At 44.4% G+C, this 20038-nt stretch overlaps 1 protein-coding gene across 4 annotated transcripts in view; it reads left to right on the top strand.

Moving 5' to 3' along the window:
• The first annotated feature begins 3291 nt into the window (after window positions 1-3291).
• LOC140377177 (glutamate receptor 2-like) overlaps window positions 3292-20038 on the top strand; it is a 73052-nt gene continuing 56305 nt past the window's right edge. For 2 of the 4 annotated variants that reach the window (XM_072462507.1, XM_072462506.1), the window contains exons 1-8: window positions 3292-3373; window positions 8536-8676; window positions 10998-11237; window positions 11560-11681; window positions 13125-13199; window positions 13314-13367; window positions 17696-17854; window positions 18594-18761. In XM_072462507.1, coding sequence (XP_072318608.1) covers window positions 8589-8676; window positions 10998-11237; window positions 11560-11681; window positions 13125-13199; window positions 13314-13367; window positions 17696-17854; window positions 18594-18761 — 906 coding nt within the window. In that variant the 5' untranslated portion in view covers window positions 3292-3373; window positions 8536-8588. The remainder of the gene's footprint in view (window positions 3374-8535; window positions 8677-10997; window positions 11238-11559; window positions 11682-13124; window positions 13200-13313; window positions 13368-17695; window positions 17855-18593; window positions 18762-20038) is intronic. The other 2 variants (XM_072462505.1, XM_072462504.1) reach the window with 1 other exon arrangement.

The raw sequence follows: 20038 nt of genomic DNA, 5'->3' as shown, positions 1-20038 counted from the left end.
TCCGGGGTCATACGTCAGCGTGGGCCGTTTCAGTGTGATTAAGCTGTATACATGGCACGAGGAAACCGAACACAACCGCATCATCTGGGTGTCTCAATCGGACATTTTTAACGCCGATTTCTATTGGAGTAAGGTGTTTACATGCACACGAAGATGTCTGATTGTATCGGATTAAAGCAACAATTTGTTTTTTTCGTTTGCATGTAAATGTACTGACAGAGGCGGGGATGTTATTGGAGAACTGCTGCTTCAGAGGCGTATTGTACTGCGATGTAGCTCTCGACACCTCCCTGCTAAATCCGCTCTCTATCACCGGCCCTGTGTGCCACCTCCTTCTGCTTCCTGAGCTGTGTTATTGACCGAAAGGACCAGATCAAGGATACAAACGGTTGAAACTAGTTTCCTCTGCAGGACGACTGGGCACTCCCTTAGAGATAGGGTGAGGAGCTCAGTCACATGAGAGGAGCCCAGAGTAGAGCCGCTGCTGCTCCAGCTGAGGTGGCCCGGACGCGGCCTTGCCTAGGGGATGTCTGGGAGTTTAGACTGCTGCCTGTGCAACCCGGTCCTGGATAAGCAGGAAAAAAATGTATGGATGGAACTTCATTCTGAAACTATGTGTTCTCTATAGAAGGCATTTTGTGGACGGTCAAGTTACATTTCGCAGGGAGTTAATCAATTATTAGAGAGTAATTTCATTTATTTTGTGTTCAAACTTTTTTCCGAAATTTTCCCATTGTGTCTGAAATCTCCCCATTGTGTGAACAAATAAAGGTTTATCTTATCTTATTTTATCTTAAGTGATAATTTGGCGTAATCCCTCATTTGTCTAGGAATATTCCATTGTAGATTAAAGTGAAATTAGATATTATGCAATGGCTGAAGCGAGTGTCTGCGTTCTTGCGTAAAAGTACATGTGTGTAAGAGTACTACATGTGTGTAAGAGTACTACATGTGTGTAAGAGTACTACATGTGTGTAAGAGTACTACATGTGTGTAAGAGTACTACATGTGTGTAAGAGTACAACATGTGTGTAAGAGTACTAGATGTGTGTAAGAGTACTACATGTGTGTAAGAGTACTCCATGTGTGTAAGAGTACTACATGTGTGTAAGTAGTACTACATGTGTGTAAGAGTACAACATGTGTGTAAGAGTACTACATGTGTGTAAGAGTACTACATGTGTGTAAGAGTACTACATGTGTGTAAGTAGTACTACATGTGTGTAAGAGTACTACATGTGTGTAAGAGTACTACATGTGTGTAAGAGTACTACATGTGTGTAAGTAGTACTACATGTGTGTAAGAGTACTACATGTGTGTAAGAGTACTACATGTGTGTAAGAGGAGTACTACATGTGTGTAAAAGTACTACATGTGTGTAAGAGTACTGCATGTGTGTAAGAGTACTACATGTGTGTAAGAGTACTACATGTGTGTAAGAGGAGTACTACATGTGTGTAAGAGTACTACATGTGTGTAAGAGTACTACATGTGTGTAAGAGTACTCCATGTGTGTAAGAGTACTACATGTGTGTAAGTAGTACTACATGTGTGTAAGAGTACTACATGTGTGTAAGAGGAGTACTACATGTGTGTAAGAGTACTACATGTGTGTAAGAGTACTACATGTGTGTAAGAGTACTACATGTGTGTAAGTAGTACTACATGTGTGTAAGAGTACTACATGTGTGTAAGAGTACTACATGTGTGTAAGAGTACTACATGTGTGTAAGAGTACTACATGTGTGTAAGAGGAGTACTACATGTGTGTAAGAGTACTACATGTGTGTAAGAGTACAACATGTGTGTAAGAGTACTACATGTGTGTAAGAGTACTACATGTGTGTAAGAGTACTACATGTGTGTAAGAGGAATACTACATGTGTGTAAGAGTACTACATGTGTGTAAGAGTACTACATGTGTGTAAAAGTACTACATGTGTGTAAGAGTACTAGATGTGTGTAAGAGTACTACATGTGTGTAAGAGTACTACATGTGTGTAAGAGTACTACATGTGTGTAAGAGGAGTACTACATGTGTGTAAGAGTACTACATGTGTGTAAGAGTACTACATGTGTGTAAGAGTACTACATGTGTGTAAGTCTAAAGAATAAAGCCTAAAGAATAAAGTCTAAAGAATAATAATTCTAATGCCACATTAATTTCAATGGGGAAAAAGTAGTAATACTTTTGAAAATACTGCAAAAAGTACAAGTTGTTCAAATGTCAAAAGTAATAGCACACGTAATACTGTGAAAGCGATCGTAATGAGGTACAACTTGTTGAAATCGGTTAAAGCGTTAAGAAGTTGACACTCAAAAGCAACAGAACATATAGTGTCTGCGTCATTACGCAGACATTCAAATACAAAAATGGATGCCACGTCAGACTCAATAAACCATCATGACATGCCATTTCATGTATAACACGTTATGTAAACACGTTACGTAGCAACAGTTCGAGTCAGATTACATCATAGAGACCTGATGCAGGAGGAACAAGTGCAGGCAGTGCTCAGGAAATGTTTGGATCATTACCAATCCGCTGCGCTCAAGCTGTGTCTGTGCGGTTACAACATGGGTTACAAACACGTCAGGCAAAGACAACATGGTAGCATTTTAGAAGCGCAGACGCCACGACAGGGAGAGGGTGCTGTGCTGTGCCGCCCTCTCGTGGACGTACGGGGGAAGTGCATGCTCCCGGGCCTTGGGGCGCACGGCTCTCCTCCAGCGCCCCAGGACACACTTTCAAATGAGTTCTGTTACTTTCAACGAGAGAAAAAGACACGTTTTATAGCTGTAGTTGTATTTCATCTGAATCTTTAATTAGGCTCAGTGAAAGCTTGCAACCTGGTGCGTGGTGCGTGCGTGGTGCGTGCGCGCGTGCGTGGCGTGTGCGTGCATGTGCATGTGCATGTGCATACATACAGGCCTGACCCGCTTCATCAGAACCAGGGCGGGCTCTGTTGACGGTGTGGGACACGGGGAGCGGGCTCAGGGATCTGGGCCAAGCTTTGTGGATGTTTGCGCTCCTTTCTCCATGAGCGCATCATCGCGTTATCCTCGGCAGAGTGGCGCTGTCCATGGTTCTGCCTAGTCCGCGGCGCGCGCCCCCCGCAGCTGCAGCGGCGGCACGCGCATTCCTTTGAGGAGAGCACGCGACCGCACACACGCGTCTCCTTTCGGCGTGATGGCGTGAAGCAGGACTGCACTCAGAAACACTCGGAGCTCTGCATTTTGGACGAGTCTCCGCCATGGAGCTGCCCCTGTCTCTGCCCCTGTCTCTGCCCCTGTCTCTGCCCCTGTCTCTGCTGTCTTTGCTGTCTCTGCTGTGGCGCCACGCGTCTTGCGGATCTCCGAGCGTCCAAATCGGTGAGTCGTGCACGTCTTCAGCACCGTGAGCCAACCCTTTGCAGCACTGCTGCGGTCACAGATAAAGCATGTCCTCGGCCTGTGTTTCATGTTCATGTTTCTCTGAGTTGCGCCTTCATTTGCGCCTGTAATGTCGCGGCGCGTGCACGCGGGGCCTCGCGCACTGCCATAGCGTTCAACAGGGACAGAGACGTGCGTGAGCCTGGTGCACACGGCACGGATCCACGGGGAATGAATGCGGGGTTTCTCCGGGTCGAAGAGGAGCAGTGGCCCCTCTTCGTGTAGAGCCTTTGTAGCTGCACTATTGTACAATAAACAATAGACATATTGAATGTAAAAGGATTTGCATATGTGCGCTGTGTCTTGCCCGGTGGCACCAGGGCAGAAGATGGGGCCTTACGGATCATGTTGCAGCAGCGCTCAGTGAAATCACTGCATCTGTATGTGTGATGTGTTCTCCGGGTCATTCAAGTGGAACAGAGCGGTGTATGTGCGGGCCCCTGGCCGCCACAGAGCGGTGTATGTGCGGGCCCCTGGCCGCCACAGAGCGCACACAGCGGGGCCTGTGGGTGCTGCGCCCCGGCCTGCTCCTGGAGAAGCTTGGCCCCTCAGGGTAGCGGAGAGGATGAACATTTCAAAGACATTTCAAAGCCCCGGAGACACAGAAAAGACTGGGACTGAAATAAAACTCCTGAAGCTCCTTCACAAGCAAATGACCTACTTTCTCTGGGCTTCACAGAAGCGTCTGTCTCTCTTCCTCTATGTCTCTCTCTCCCTCTCGCTCTATGTTACTATGTGTCTCTTCTCTCTCCCTCTCGCTATGTCTCTGTGTCTCTGTGTCTCTCTCTCTCACTCTCTCTCTCTGTTTCTCTCTTATGTTTGTTTGTTTGTTTATTTGTTTGTCTCTCTCCCTCTCTCTATTTAACCGTCTCTCTCTGTCACTCTGTCTCTCTCCCTCTCTTCTCTGTTTTCTCTCTCTTTCTCTATGTCCCTCTCTCTCTCTCTGTGTCTGTATCTCTCTTTATCCTAGAGATCAGTCTAACATTCACGTCTCTTTTCAATCTGGTTTCCGCAAACATCATTCTATGGAAACAGCTTTGCTAAAAGTGTCCAGTGACATTATGAGGACGATCAGGGTCAGTTCTTCATTGGTTTTCCTCATATTTATCCGGTCGGAGCTTTAGTGTTGCTGCAAACCAAATAACTTCTGATTCAGCTGATCTGCTTTGTAGTGTTCCTCAGGGCTCCGTTTTAGGTCCTGTCTTATTTTTACTTTATATTATCCCCCTGGAAATGATCATTAAAGAGTTTAGAGATGTCTCCTACCACCTGTTCATGACGATATTCAGCTCTTTTAAACCTTCTGAGATCCAGAAGCTGAACTCCTTGGTCAGTTGTTTAGTGCAAATAAAACAACGGCTGAGTCAAAACTCTGCAGCTAAATGCTGACAAAACAGAAACTCTGATTACTGCCCCTGATGATGCCATTCCAGGGATAAACCAGTACTTGGGTGTTTTAGGTCAGACTGCTAAAGTCTTAGAAATTTGGGTGTTGTCTTTGACAAAGACATGTCTTTAGAGCACCACTCCAGCTGTTGACGAGGAACTGTTTCTTTCAGTTGAGGAAAATCTCTAAACTCAAGAAAATGGTGTCTCAAAATGATCTGGAACTTATAATTCATAATTCTTCACTTTTAGACGATTGTAACAGTTTGTTTTCCTGTCTAAACAAGAAGGAACTCTCTCGTCTGCAGCTGGTCCAGAACTCTGCAGCGAGGATCTTGACCCGCACAAATAGAAGGGCCACATTTCACCCTCAGAGCCCTACACTGGAGCCGGTCTCCATGGAAACAGTTTAAAATTCTAGTCCTGACTTTTAGAGCTTTGCATGGTCAGGTCCCTTTGTACATCAGCGATCTGATTAAACCGTGCACTCCCCCTCGCTCACTGAGGTCTTTGGATCAGAAACTGTTGGTTCCTCGCACTCGTTTTCTGACCAGAGGAGACAGAACCTTCCAGGCTGTTCCAGACTCTAGAATGATCTTCCACTGGACTCTGTTGTTGCTGCGGTCACTGGACTCTGTTGTTGCTACGGTCACTGGACTCTGTTGTTGCTACGGTCACTGGACTCTGTTGTTGCTATGGTCACTGGACTCTGTTGTTGCTACGGTCACTGGACTCTGTTGTTGCTACGGTCACTGGACTCTGTTGTTGCTACGGTCACTGGACTCTGTTGTTGCTACGGTCACTGGACTCTGTTGTTGCTACGGTCACTGGACTCTGTTGTTGCTACGGTCACTGGACTCTGTTGTTGCTACGGTCACTGGACTCTGTTGTTGCTACGGTCACTGGACTCTGTTGTTGCTACGGTCACTGGACTCTGTTGTTGCTACGGTCACTGGACTCTGTTGTTGCTACGGTCACTGGACTCTGTTGTTGCTACGGTCACTGGACTCTGTTGTTGCTACGGTCACTGGACTCTGTTGTTGCTACGGTCACTGGACTCTGTTGTTGCTACGGTCACTGGACTCTGTTGTTGCTACGGTCACTGGACTCTGTTGTTGCTACGGTCACTGGACTCTGTTGTTGCTACGGTCACTGGACTCTGTTGTTGCTACGGTCACTGGACTCTGTTGTTGCTACGGTCACTGGACTCTGTTGTTGCTACGGTCACTGGACTCTGTTGTTGCTACGGTCACTGGACTCTGTTGTTGCTACGGTCACTGGACTCTGTTGTTGCTGCGGTCACTGGACTCTGTTGTTGCTACGGTCACTGGACTCTGTTGTTGCTACGGTCACTGGACTCTTGTTGCTACGGTCACTGGACTCTTGTTGCTACGGTCACTGGACTCTGTTGTTGCTACGGTCACTGGACTCTTGTTGCTACGGTCACTGGACTCTGTTGTAACTACGGTCACTGGACTCTGTTGTTGCTACGGTCACTGGACTCTGTTGTTGCTACGGTCACTGGACTCTTGTTGCTACGGTCACTGGACTCTGTTGTTGCTACGGTCACTGGACTCTGTTGTTGCTACGGTCACTGGACTCTGTTGTTGCTACGGTCACTGGACTCTGTTGTTGCTACGCTCACTGAACTCTGTTGTTGCTACGGTCACTGGACTCTGTTGTTGCTACGGTCACTGGACTCTGTTGTTGCTACGGTCACTGGACTCTGTTGTTGCTACGGTCACTGGACTCTGTTGTTGCTACGGTCACTGGAATCTTGTTGCTACGGTCACTGGACTCTGTTGTTGCTGCGGTCACTGGACTCTGTTGTTGCTACGGTCACTGGACTCTGTTGTTGCTACGGTCACTGGACTCTGTTGTTGCTACGGTCACTGGACTCTGTTGTTGCTACGGTCACTGGACTCTGTTGTTGCTACGGTCACTGGACTCTGTTGTTGCTACGGTCACTGGACTCTGTTGTTGCTACGGTCACTGGACTCTGTTGTTGCTATGGTCACTGGACTCTGTTGTTGCTACGGTCACTGGACTCTGTTGTTGCTACGGTCACTGGACTCTGTTGTTGCTACGGTCACTGGACTCTGTTGTTGCTACGGTCACTGGACTCTGTTGTTGCTACGGTCACTGGACTCTGTTGTTGCTGCGGTCACTGGACTCTGTTGTTGCTACGGTCACTGGACTCTGTTGTTGCTACGGTCACTGGACTCTTGTTGCTACGGTCACTGGACTCTGTTGTTGCTACGGTCACTGGACTCTTGTTGCTACGGTCACTGGACTCTGTTGTAACTACGGTCACTGGACTCTGTTGTTGCTACGGTCACTGGACTCTGTTGTTGCTACGGTCACTGGACTCTTGTTGCTACGGTCACTGGACTCTGTTGTTGCTACGGTCACTGGACTCTGTTGTTGCTACGGTCACTGGACTCTGTTGTTGCTACGCTCACTGAACTCTGTTGTTGCTACGGTCACTGGACTCTGTTGTTGCTACGGTCACTGGACTCTGTTGTTGCTACAATCACTGGACTCTGTTGTTGCTACGGTCACTGGACTCTGTTGTTGCTACGGTCACTGGACTCTGTTGTTGCTACGGTCACTGGAATCTTGTTGCTACGGTCACTGGACTCTGTTGTTGCTGCGGTCACTGGACTCTGTTGTTGCTACGGTCACTGGACTCTGTTGTTGCTACGGTCACTGGACTCTGTTGTTGCTACGGTCACTGGACTCTGTTGTTGCTACGGTCACTGGACTCTGTTGTTGCTACGGTCACTGGACTCTGTTGTTGCTACGGTCACTGGACTCTGTTGTTGCTACGGTCACTGGACTCTGTTGTTGCTACGGTCACTGGACTCTGTTGTAACTACGGTCACTGGACTCTGTTGTTGCTACGGTCACTGGACTCTGTTGTTGCTACGGTCACTGGACTCTGTTGTTGCTACGGTCACTGGACTCTGTTGTTGCTTTTAAAGCTCAAAACCTTTTTATTTAGTCGAGCCTTTTAATTACTTTTGCTTTAGCGGCTGATTTGACTGTTTATTGTTGTATATGTATTGATCACTGTAAGTTTGTTTATGTTTTTATTGTTTTATTCTCTCTTTTGTGAAGCACTTTGTGACTTCTGTCTGTGAAAGGTGCTGTATAAATAACATTTACTTACTCTCTCCTTCTCTGTTTCTCTCTCTCTCTCATATACATATATATATATATATATATATATATATATATATATATATATATATATATATATATATATATATATATATATACATATATGAGAGAGAGAGAGACACACGGGAGGGGGAAGAGAGGGAGGGGGATGTTGGGGTTAGAGGGAGAGACGCAGAGTGTCTGCGTCTCTCCCTCCAACCCCATTTCTCTCTCTCTCTCTCTCTCTCTAAAGAGAGTCTAAAGAATAAAGTCTAAAGAATTCCGCAGACACTCATAATGCCCAAATTCATTTAAATGGGGAAAAAGTACTAATACTTTCTAAAATTCTGCAAAACGTACAAGTTGTTCAAATGTCAAAAGTAATAACACACGTACTACTGTGAAAGCGATCGTAATGAGGTATAACATGTTGAAATCGGTTAATACACATATATGTTACACTCTCTCTCTCTGTCTCTCTCCTCATTGACTTTCTGTCTCGTCTCTCTTATGTCTCTCTTATGTCTCTCTTGTGTCTCTCTTGTGTCCTGCAGGGGGCCTGTTCCCGCGAGGAGCTGACCAGGAGTACAGTGCGTTTCGAGTGGGGATGGTTCAGTTCGGTATGGCAGACTTCCGCCTGACACCGCACATAGACAACCTGGAGGTCACCAACAGCTTTGCTGTCACCAACTGCTGTGAGTGATCCTCTTCATCTAAACATTTTCATGATTATATATTATTTTCTATTTGTTTATTGGTCACCCATGGGGGACATTTCTCTGTAACGAATGCTCAAAGCATCACCCACAAACAAAGGTCCCTCAATGTCAAGACCCCAAACACTCTGAGTTGACGAAAGGTCAAGTCATTTGAGAGTAGACTTGGAGGACGCCGCTGTTACTCAGCCCTGTGTGAGGAAGAGGCAGGTTAAGCCTCACTTGCTGGGGCTGATAAGATAAGAATGTAAGATACAGAAGAAATTGGAAAAATTACTTTATTTCAGCTCAGATCAGAGCGTTGCTGGTGTGATCCAGAATATGAAGCTCAATGGAAAAATATGAGATTAATGTTGTGCGATTCCTGTGCTGGCTTTACTGGCAGATGACAGACGGTTGAGTCATTGGGAGGAAGTTAAGAATCCCTACTTAAAATCTGTGCCTACAACATGGGAGGAGCTGATCCAAACGTATAAACTAAACACACTAATGACTTTGAAATGTCTTGTTTTTCAAAAACAGAGTCCAGATTACTACAACTGAATCGTTTCCACCGACGTATGCACAGAACCATACTCATTACTTATCCAAAGTTTATTCTAGAATTATGTGTCTTTAGATCAGAAAAGACCCTTTTAGGTTTATATTTTACACTCTTTTTGGTCTTAGAGTCTGGCAAAGCTATCCAGCAAATCAATATTTTATTCAGGCGTGTTTTATTCAAATGTGGGGACACAGATGCTGAAGGGATATTACACAACATTCCCACATAGCCATATCTCATCCTCCCTAACATGCTCTATATTATACAAATGTGTAAAGGTATTCATCTGTAAGTACCGCACGCACACACACGCACGCACGCACACGTACGCATGCGCACGCACACGTACGCACACGCACGCACATGCACGCACACGCAAGCACACGTACGCACACGCACGCACACGTACGCACACGCACACGTACGCACACGCACGCACATGCACGCACACGCACACGTACGCACACGCACGCACACGTACGCACAAGCACGCACACGTACGCACACGTACGCACACGCACGCACACGTACGCACACGCACGCACACGTACGCACACGCACGCACACACACGTACGCACGCACACCCGTTGACGCTAGCTTCTGTATATTAAAGGTTTATTACAGAATCAATAGAGCCAGTGCAGACGCCTGGGAGATCCACTGTGGCCAAATCTGGAAACTCCTCAAATCTAGTATAACATAAGCTTATATATATATTATATTATATATCTGGAACAACCACTTGCATAAAAGGCAGCCTCCTCCTTAATGGAAAACCGCCTGACCTTCTGTCCCCTTCCTGCATTCCAGAGATTCAATTACATTTTTTTGTTACACCCAAAATCACATTAGCAGTTGCCTCGTGGGGCTACAGTGAAAAAAACAGAGGTGAGCAAATAAGAACAGTTATGTCTCAGCAGACACTTCAAATCTCTAAAATGGTGATTTCTGGACTTCTGTTACTACATAAAAAGTCCAGTGGGAAAAGTAGTACATTTAAAATTAAACAGAAACTATGCCACAGATTTATAGACAGGTGTTTGTTTCATTAGAAACACAGTGCTTATATTGAAATCACGTCTCACTGTTGTAAGCCATGTTTCCACTGGCATTTTAGTGAGATGATTAGATAAGAGAGAACGCAGACTCAGAAACAAAGAAGGCAAAAAGCTAACATAAACGGAAAATAATCATTTCTTGATCTCTTTCTACTTTCGTTGTTGAACCCACTTGCTTAGCTCTGTATCTACTGCGTTGTATCAATGAAATTTCCCCATGTGTGGACAATAAAGGATTATCTTATCTTATCTTAGCAAATCAAAGCTAGCGTGGCACTCACGGTATATGTGAGATTTCCCAGTCATAATGCATCTAACAATATCCAAAACCAATGCATTACACAAAAAGATGTTAAAACGCAGGGTAGAGGCTTTGGAGTGGAAAGAAATAAAGGCTGGGAGTAACTGGGACTCCTTTTCCTGTCACTTTAGCCACATCACACAGTGCCACAAACTTACTATATTACTCAATGCCTTTTTGTTAATCACTGAAATGTCATCATTTGACGTCATGATTAAAAATAGCCTATAATTCCGGTACAATTTAGGTTTTATTCAGTTGCTCACGTATCAAAGCACTGCCTCTGTTCAGAGACACAGTTCACAGTTCAGAGCGCTCTATGAGGGGGGCAGTTGAAACCTGGCTGCAGTTTGCAGAATTTCATTCATAACCTGATAAAAACTCCCTCTTCTCCAGTTTGTTCCCAGTTTTCTCGTGGTGTTTTTGCCATATTTGGATTCTACGACAAGAAGTCGGTGAACACCATAACTTCGTTCTGTGAGACGCTCCATGTTTCCTTCATCACGCCCTCCTTCCCCATCGAGGGCACCAACCAATTTGTCCTGCAAATGAGGCCAGACATTAAGGGCCCCCTGGTGTCCCTGGTGGAGTACTACAAGTGGGAGAAATTTGCCTATCTCTATGACAGTGACAGAGGTATTGAAACCTGGAAGACTAAATCGTCCACCCTGTTCACCTGTCTGCCAATCACCGCCTGATCCCTGTGTATTCATTTCGATGACTCTCTCTCTAGCAGCAGACTCATTAGCCTCCTCAGCGTCTTCATATCATCCTCTTCACCAGCATCAGTGTCTGTATGTCCAAGGAGAGGTATACATCAGTCATATCCATTCAGTTTGTCTATTTACCTTTTTCCAAAATGAAACAAAGCATTTGCAGATGACTTAATACTTCATAGAACTTAAAAAGATAATTACTGAAATGGATTTATAAACTCAGTTGTTTTTGCTGTGTTTAGGGTTGTCTACTCTGCAGGTCATTTTGGACACTGCGGCTGAGAAAAAATGGGTTGTGACGGCGATAAATGTTGGAGAGCTGAAAGACGAGCGGAAAGATGAAGCGTACCGCTCGCTGTTCCAGGTGAGCTTTAAGTTTGGTCCGAGTCTGGTCCAAATCTCATACAGGTCTACTTGAAATGTTCAAATGATATGTGAACTTGCAAAAAAGGGAATGTGATCTATCTATCAACGAAAAGCCCATTCTGTCATCTGTAGTCGCTTACACAAGTAATACCATGACAAGTTTTATGATATTGATTTGAAACCAACAGGCTGGGTGTATAGAACAGAAACACCTCGACTATAAAGAATTTGATCTTGGCTAAGGAAGGCAATGCATCATTATTTTCTCTCCACCACAACATGACAACGTATTTCAAAAACACTGCAATAAGTAGGCAAATGTTTTGTGGTAAAATGGTCACATTTATATAGCGCTTTTCTACCGTCAAGGTACTCAAAGCGCTTTTACATCAAGGAACCAGTCACACATTCACACACACAATCACACACCAGTGTTCACAGACACTGGGGGGCGAGTTGGGTTAAGTGTCTCGCCCAAGGACACAACGGCAGTATTTACATGAGGCAGCTGCAATCGCACCGTCAACCTGCAGGCCAGTGGATCTGACCGCTCTGAACGAGCGGGGAGTTGAACCGCCGACTTTTGGATCAGAAGACGAGCACTCTACCACTGAACTACTGCCGCCCCATAGGCCTGTATATTAGCATGAAAATGTATACTTCTGTATGTATACCACATTCAACATGTAGATATTTTACTATCAATCCGCCCATAACTATTGAAATTTGATCCAGGTCTGATCTAAATGGCGGCACGGTGGTAGAGTGGCTAGCACTTTTGCCTCACAGCAAGAAGGCCGCCTCCTGCGCCTCTCTGTGTGGAGTTTGAATGTTTCTCCCTGTGACTGGGTTGGTTTCCTCCAGGTGCTCCGGTTTCCCTCATCAACCCAAAACAGGCACAATAGGTAAAATCCTCCAGCGATGGTCATGACAAAGCAAAGTTCAAGAGTTGGAGATGGATCCTAAGGAGCTGCACAGCAGTGATCACTGCCCTTGAGTGCCCAAGCTACAATTTAAGGATGGGTCAAATACAGAGGACCAATTTCCCTACGGGAGCAATAAAGGCTAATCTAATCTAATTTAATCTAGTCCAAATATAGTCCAGGTCTGGTTCCAATCAGGTTCAAGTTATATACTGGTCTGGCCCAGTCAAGGTTGGGGCCAAAGAAAATCCTGGCCTTGCGCAAATCAGGTCTAGGTTATTTTCAGGTCTGTCCAAAATCTTTTCCAATTCTGGCCTGGGATTTGTTCAAATTTGATCCAGATCTGGTCCAGTGAAGGAGCTGGTCTGATCCAGAGCCAGAAAAGCTCTATACCGAGAATGGGCCACGACTAGTCCAAGTCCAGTCAGTGTAATGCCCAGGGCTAGTCCTGAGTAAGTCTAGGTCTGGTCTAGTGGAGGACCTCATGTATAAGTAGCTTAGCTGAGCTTCTTTTTCAGGACCTGGAGATCAGGAAGGAGCGACGCATCATCCTGGACTGTGAACAGGACAAAGTCAAAGACATCCTGGAGCAGGTGAGGCCTGGAATCTTATGTTAAAGGATGTTCTAAATGATCATGTGCGCTGGTGGAGCCATTTGAGAGTGCTTGAGTAAGATACTTAAATAGATGTGGAATTTCTTCCTACAGGTAATCACCATCGGGAGACATGTCAAAGGATACCACTACATCATTGGCAACTTGGTAAGACAATTGACTAAATGCATCCAAGTCCCCCTAACCAAAGTGTAGAAGGGTGCTAACAAAGAGTAAAAGGGCCCCTGACCAATAGCTATGCTTTCACTGGATCACTTTGGAGCAGATCGGTACGGTCCAAAAATGTCTCCTCTGTCTGAAGTAAACTGTACCAGCCCATTTAAACAATCCAAAGTGGGCCATGAGAGATTTAGCTTCCAAAGCAGCCTGGCTCACTTTTGGCTGCTGGAATGCTTTTGAGTGATTTGATTGGACAAAAGAGTATATAAATACATAGCCCACATGCTTAGCAAAACAAAGCTAGCCACTATGTGTATCTCTTATTTCCCTCCTGTTTATCGATGCAAGTCAAGACTAAAAATATTTCATTTCCAATGCATAATGCAGCCAACATTTTCCAGACAAAATATATTGTATGTATTATGTAAAAGTAAAACTTCCAATTTAAAATTCAAATGACGATCATCAAAATATTTGTTATTGTTCATAATGATATGCATAAAAAACATTATTTTATTTATTTGTCTATTTAGCAGGACAGTTACATAATGCCAGAGGGCATGCTTGTTCCAGATCATAGCTATGAAAGCTCATTTCAGAGACTTCTGGGTATAGTTGCCACGCCCTGCTCCCAATATCTTTTTTTATATCTCCTTTTGACCCATAACCCGAAGAGCAAGATGCTGTAAGAGATGACTTAACTCTGAGGGAGGTGATGCTTTGGGGGCTAAATAATCAAAACTGACTAGAACCTCTGCATTCCCCACAAGCTAATGATGCTAATGCTAGCGCAGCTTCAGAGGGACTGCCCACCACCACATAGCTGAGCTCCATCTCTGGTGGGGACCTACCGGGCTCGCATAGTACGGACGAGAGGACATAAGTTTACAACAGGTGGGCCTTATGTTGCTTGAAATAGAGTGTGATATGGTGTCATTAATAACTGAAGTCAGAACTGAGAATAATGAACCCCAATTCGCCAGAATTGGAGAAGAAATACTGGAGCTGAAAGTGGCAGGAAAAGGAGGCGGCGCACAAGGCTCTGAGGCCGAGCAGCATATCTGGGATATTGTGGATGAGCTACGAGAGGATTGGTTAAACTCCAGGTTGAGAACAAGAATATGAAAAACAAGATCCTGGATTTGGAGTCCAGGTCATGCCGAAATAATATCAGATTTGTGGAAGTGGGACAACACAGAAGGCCTCCTCCTGAAGATAATTCCAGAACTTATATCTGGCACTGGAGTTGTGGTCCCTTCACTATAGAAAGAGCTCATCACCTGGGCCAACAAAGTCCAGAAGCTAATAAACCAGAGGAAGATGTTTCTGAACCACTGTGAGAAGCGCATCATAAAGGCTGAACAAGTTAAAGGAGACCTCCAGTACAAAAGCAAGAAGGTTTTTATTGCACAGTCAGCAACGAGCAAAGTTTTGCCACGTCTGTGAGGAACACACAGGGAGAAACTGAGGCATGGCTTCTCACATCCAGCAACTCTTCTGGGGACTTTAAAGCTCTAAACACCAGCAGAGGCAGAAGTGCTGCTCAGAAAAATACAAAACAGAGACTCAGAGAGAGAAAAACTCTCTTTGAATAATTGTCTCTTTTCAGTTATTTTAGTTATTCAATTGACCGTCACCAGAGAATCCAGGACTTTGAGAGGATTGGTACCAAGAGCAGGCAAGGAGATGATGGGGAAGGAACTGTTTCAAATATTTTACACAATCTGGTTTTGGGTTCAGTGCACGTGTGATGGAGCATCCCCGTCTTTAACCGAAGCCCCGCAACCACACGTGCACCAAACACATACCGGTTCATCCATCTCCTTCCCCGACTGTCTCTGCCATGCTCCATCCATGGCATGAACCGTTCTTCCAAAGAGGACCACAGCATCAGTATGGACAAGGTGTTGGATAAGGAAATTGATAAGTTGGACGACGAGAAAGAGGAGGAGAGTGGCAAGAAGGAGAGTGACGAGAAGGAGGCAAGAAGAGCAAATAGGAAATAAAGGAGGTCAGTGGGGAAGAGAAAGAGTGAAGTGAAGGACAATGGTGAAAAGGAGAGTGAAGAGTTTGATGAGAGCTGAAGGAGGAAGATCTTACAGGGGACACTTGGAATGCAAGAAACTGGGACATTATCATTGCCAACTCATCAGGAAAGAAAACTATTCATGCCCCACATATTCTAATTACCTTGGCTGGTTAGACGAGTTTGGATGCCATCTCATGTTTGCTCCGCCCTTTTTATCCACAAAGGTCAGCTTCTTTCTGAGGAGTGAGGTAAAACAACTTGTTACTGATGACTTTGTAACTTTGGTGGCTCTCAGTCTACTCATGGGTCCAGAGTGTGCCCTTATTGACCTCTATCCCAGGATCTGTCACCTGTCTGGTGTGCACCTTACGTTTGAATTCCCATTTTCCTCTTCATCTTGGTTGCTGAGCTCCTCTTCTATCGACTGCATAACAACCTCAAGAGCCTCTCGTTTACTACAACCTCTAATCATTTTCTTACCCAAACTAGCTGCAGTGAATATGACCAGAGAAGGTTTGTTTACACTTGACACATGTAAAAATGTCCTCTCCTCCATCTGCCCCACAGGGCTCGTCACTTCAGGAGCCACGTTAGTATTAGCAGCTTGTGAGTCTGGCTCTGTTTTACGCAGAGTCCATCAACTTTGATTGTTTAGCTTCCGAAGCTTTACTTTTTTTTGTGTTTACTCCCTCACAGCGTCTTGCTCCTCGTCTTTTGGATTTTAGTGGCTGAAATTGAGATTTTAAAGGCATATTTGGCAGAATGGCGTAGTACTGTAGCTAGTCATGTGCGCGCCATGATTCGACGTTTTGCAGCTTGTAAATTAACAAATGATAACTAACACAATGTATATTATGTTACAGACTTGTATAACATATAACTAAATACAACCATCACTTTGTCCAGCAAAGAGTGATAATATCAGTTTGAGAAACATTGTTCACAACTGAGAAGGCCTGAGAAAGTAAGACTCAGTGCTGTTCATTTATCACATCTAGTTCTTTATGGTTTCATGTGATTCTTGTCCAGATTAAGAATTTCTTCCCCAGATTAAGAACTTCTTCCCCAGATTAAGAACTTCTTCCCCTGGTGTCTTCCTGCACCCAGAGACGCCACAATGCAATAGGCCAGCCTGGCAACTGCTGAGTTGAAAGGCCCCCCGAGGACAGCACAGTCATTTAATAGTGACTGTCTCTATGAAAAGGGCCCCATTAATTCGAGAAAGATTCCCCAGAAAGCACCATAACATTATAAATGACACTCACATGTCCCCCCTAAAGAGGCCCCAGCAGCCTGTTGGACGTAGTTGGTCCACTTCCATGTCGAGTGCTTCCACAGAAGAAAGTGGCCATGTGCAGATAGAGAATCACAAAGACAGCGAACACAAGCTGCTGCCTCCAGGGAGACGATATCTTGCCTCCAGGGAGACGATATCTTGCCTCCAGGGAGACGATATCTTGCCTCCAGGGAGACGATATCTTGCCTCCAGGGAGACGATATCTTGCCTCCAGGGAGACGATATCTTGCCTCCAGGGAGACGATATCTTGCCTCCAGGGAGACGATATCTTGCCTCCAGGGAGACGATATCTTGCCTCCAGGGAGACGATATCTTGCCTCCAGGGAGACGATATCTTGCAGTCAAACACACTGTTGCTTTGCTTAACAAGTCAGATAGTAGGACTCATTTTTAATTCATTATTCTTGAAATTGTCTTTATTATGCTGTATTGCATTCATTCTTATTGGGCAGGTGTAATGTATTCTTGACATTTGACCCACACAAGCACTTTATTGGGGTTGTGCAATAATGTTATGGCATGGCCCTATGTTTCTGTGTTGAAATTGTGCAGATCGGCTGATTGTTGTGTGTGGAATGTGACCTGCAAAGAGACTTTTCAGCCACATAAAGAGATGTTAAAACGCGATGTAGAAGTGCAAAGAAGTGAACTTCATGCAGAAATGGCTGATGATAATCTAAAAGTTGTTTCCGGTTTACTTTAGTTTTAGCACTGCGTACACTGTCACAAACTTGGCCTAATTGTAATGATCAAGAACATATTCATGAGCCAGCTGCTCATGTAGGAAATCTATTCAACCCAGGACTTTATCATAGAAATGCATTCTGCCATCAACAGAACCGTTCCAAAGTTCACCGGTCTGGAGGGCACAAGGCCCTCCAAGCAAATTGTAGAAGTTAACCTAATATTCCTACAACTATAAATACTAACTATTAATATGATGTGAAAACCCCTTGACTTACCCTGTGTTTCTGTATGCATTTGGATAGGGTTTCTTGGATGGAGACCTGTCTAAGATCCAGTATGGAGGAGCAAACGTGTCTGGTTTTCAGATCGTGGACTTTGACGATGCTGTCGTGGCCAAGTTTGACCAGAAATGGGAGGCTCTAGAGGAGAAGGAGTACCCAGGAGCCGACGCCCGCATCAGAGTGAGTGCCAAGCTTTCAAGGCCTTCAGAAATTGATTTGAGATTTGCTACATAATAATATTGAAAGACTGATGTTCTGAGTCTTTCCTGCTCCCCAACCCAAGTTCAATAGTCCAGTCAACTGTAAACATCTGTGAGGACAAACTGCTCCAGAGAATCTACTCTTCTTGTTCCAAGATTAAGCCTACGGTGTACGTCATTGTTACTGAGAGCCCAATGACTTTAGTGAATGCTCCTGTATTCTGCCATACTGACTTTGTTCAGCTTTTAACAATGGTATGTTTTAAGAAATAAGAAAATACACTTTTCCACACATCATGTAACCGGGTGGCAATTCAGAAAGAGCTTCTCAGTGTTTTTAAAGTTCATAAAATATTGTTTTTATCAGCAGCTAGAGTTCATGCACATCCATTATTGAATATTATGATATATAACTCATAGTTGTGTAGTAGCAGTTCATTACTTATAAGTGGTCACTTTGAAGTTCTCCCACCAACATCTCCTTATGTTTGCTTATGTACACTTTACAGGTCTTTGATGAGTTGCTTACATTTTAAGTCCCATCCCGTCTTGAGAAGGAAATATTGTGATGTTGTCTAGTAGATTGTTGACAGAGTGGAGAAAGTGAAGTAATACTTGTAAACCAAGCGGCATGGTGATCGCTTGTAGCTCCCAATTATGTCTCCATGTTTTCATTGAATCAAAGTTTCCCCCTGAACATGCTGCATGTTTTTTTTCAGTACACGTCGGCTCTAACCTACGATGCGGTGCATGTGATGACTGAGGCCTTCCGCTTCCTCTACAAACAGAGAATAGACATGAATCGACGCGGAAACACTGGTGACTGCCTGGCCAACCCTGCAGTGCCTTGGGCCCAGGGGGTGGAGATTGAGCGCGCACTCAAACAGGTGAGGCTTTTAGGAAATCTCAATGACTTAACTGACAAAGAGCTGTTGTTTAAACTTCCTTGCAAAATTGTTCCGAGCAGAGTCCAAAGCAAGAGGAGAGAATCTCAATGGCACAGGATTTAGGCATGTTTATGACTAGAGCGATATCAATGTGACTTCACTTTGACTTTTGAACAATGACTTACTGGATACTGAGATCTGACCAATTTTACAAAATGTAGAGTTTTATTTATATACACATATACTGTACATACAAATACATACATATAACTTTAATAAAATAACTTTTAAAAGTAACTTGTGAACTTGTTACGTTACCTCGTTACTGCCCTGGAATAAAAACCTGAAAGTTTAGTCTATAACAGACTGCGAGAGGCGAGGATCCTTCTTAATGTCTTTAAGCATGTTGTTTGTCTTGCAGCTGAGCTCCGTCCACAGTTTAACTCTTAAACTCTTTATAAAGCTGTTGCTTGGGTTTGATCAAATGACATGTCAGCTTTAAGATTGTTTGTTCCAGTTCACAGATAATGAGAAAGTACACACAAGTACACACGTCAAAATATTGTGTCCCATATGATAAATATGACACAGAAATATAATATAAATGCCTGACAATAGTTTGGTCAACATTCACACAAGCCCTACAAATACAGTAACATAAAAAGTATGTTACTGTAACTTGGGGAGTACTAAATGGGTGCATAAAACTAACGAGTTACGTTCCTCTCAAAGTGATTTGAGTACTCTGTGTCAACCTGCACACCCCCCATTCTGTGAAACTCTGGACACCCTTGGATTGCCCTTTTCAGTGAAGGCCCAACGTGAGTCGATGCATTTTTTAAGGTTCAAAGGGGGTGAGATAGGTAGTTCCAAGGATCAGTTGCTTCTCCGTATTGTGAATATGAGTAAGTGTGAGGCATAAGTAGTATAATGTAGCAAGTATCAAAGTGTATGTCAGAGTAGTGCTACTACTCTGACATACACTTGCATGGGTCTGGAGGAGCAGGAGTGGCATGGTCGGATTGAAATGGTTGTTAGACTGGATAGTTTTGTAATGTAGCAGTCTAGACTTACAATGAGAATAAAAGGAAACGACAAGTCAATGTTTTACAGGGAGTTTTATTGAGGAGTTTAGAATTGTGAGGATGCCTGCAACAAAAGAACATGTATGTAACAACAGTGTAACAAAATTTAAATGTGAACTTGCCTCATGTGTCCGCCATTTTTGTGTGCCGGCCAAAAGAGTCCCCTGGGAGCCGGGGCCCCTTCAGAAGGTT

The sequence above is a fragment of the Eucyclogobius newberryi genome, unplaced genomic scaffold, assembly GCF_026437365.1.
Source record: "Eucyclogobius newberryi isolate DKJ021-1_F unplaced genomic scaffold, fEucNew1.0.hap1 SCAF_4, whole genome shotgun sequence".
Lineage (NCBI taxonomy): Eukaryota > Metazoa > Chordata > Actinopteri > Gobiiformes > Gobiidae > Eucyclogobius > Eucyclogobius newberryi.
This window is presented reverse-complemented; position numbering and strand designations above follow the sequence as displayed.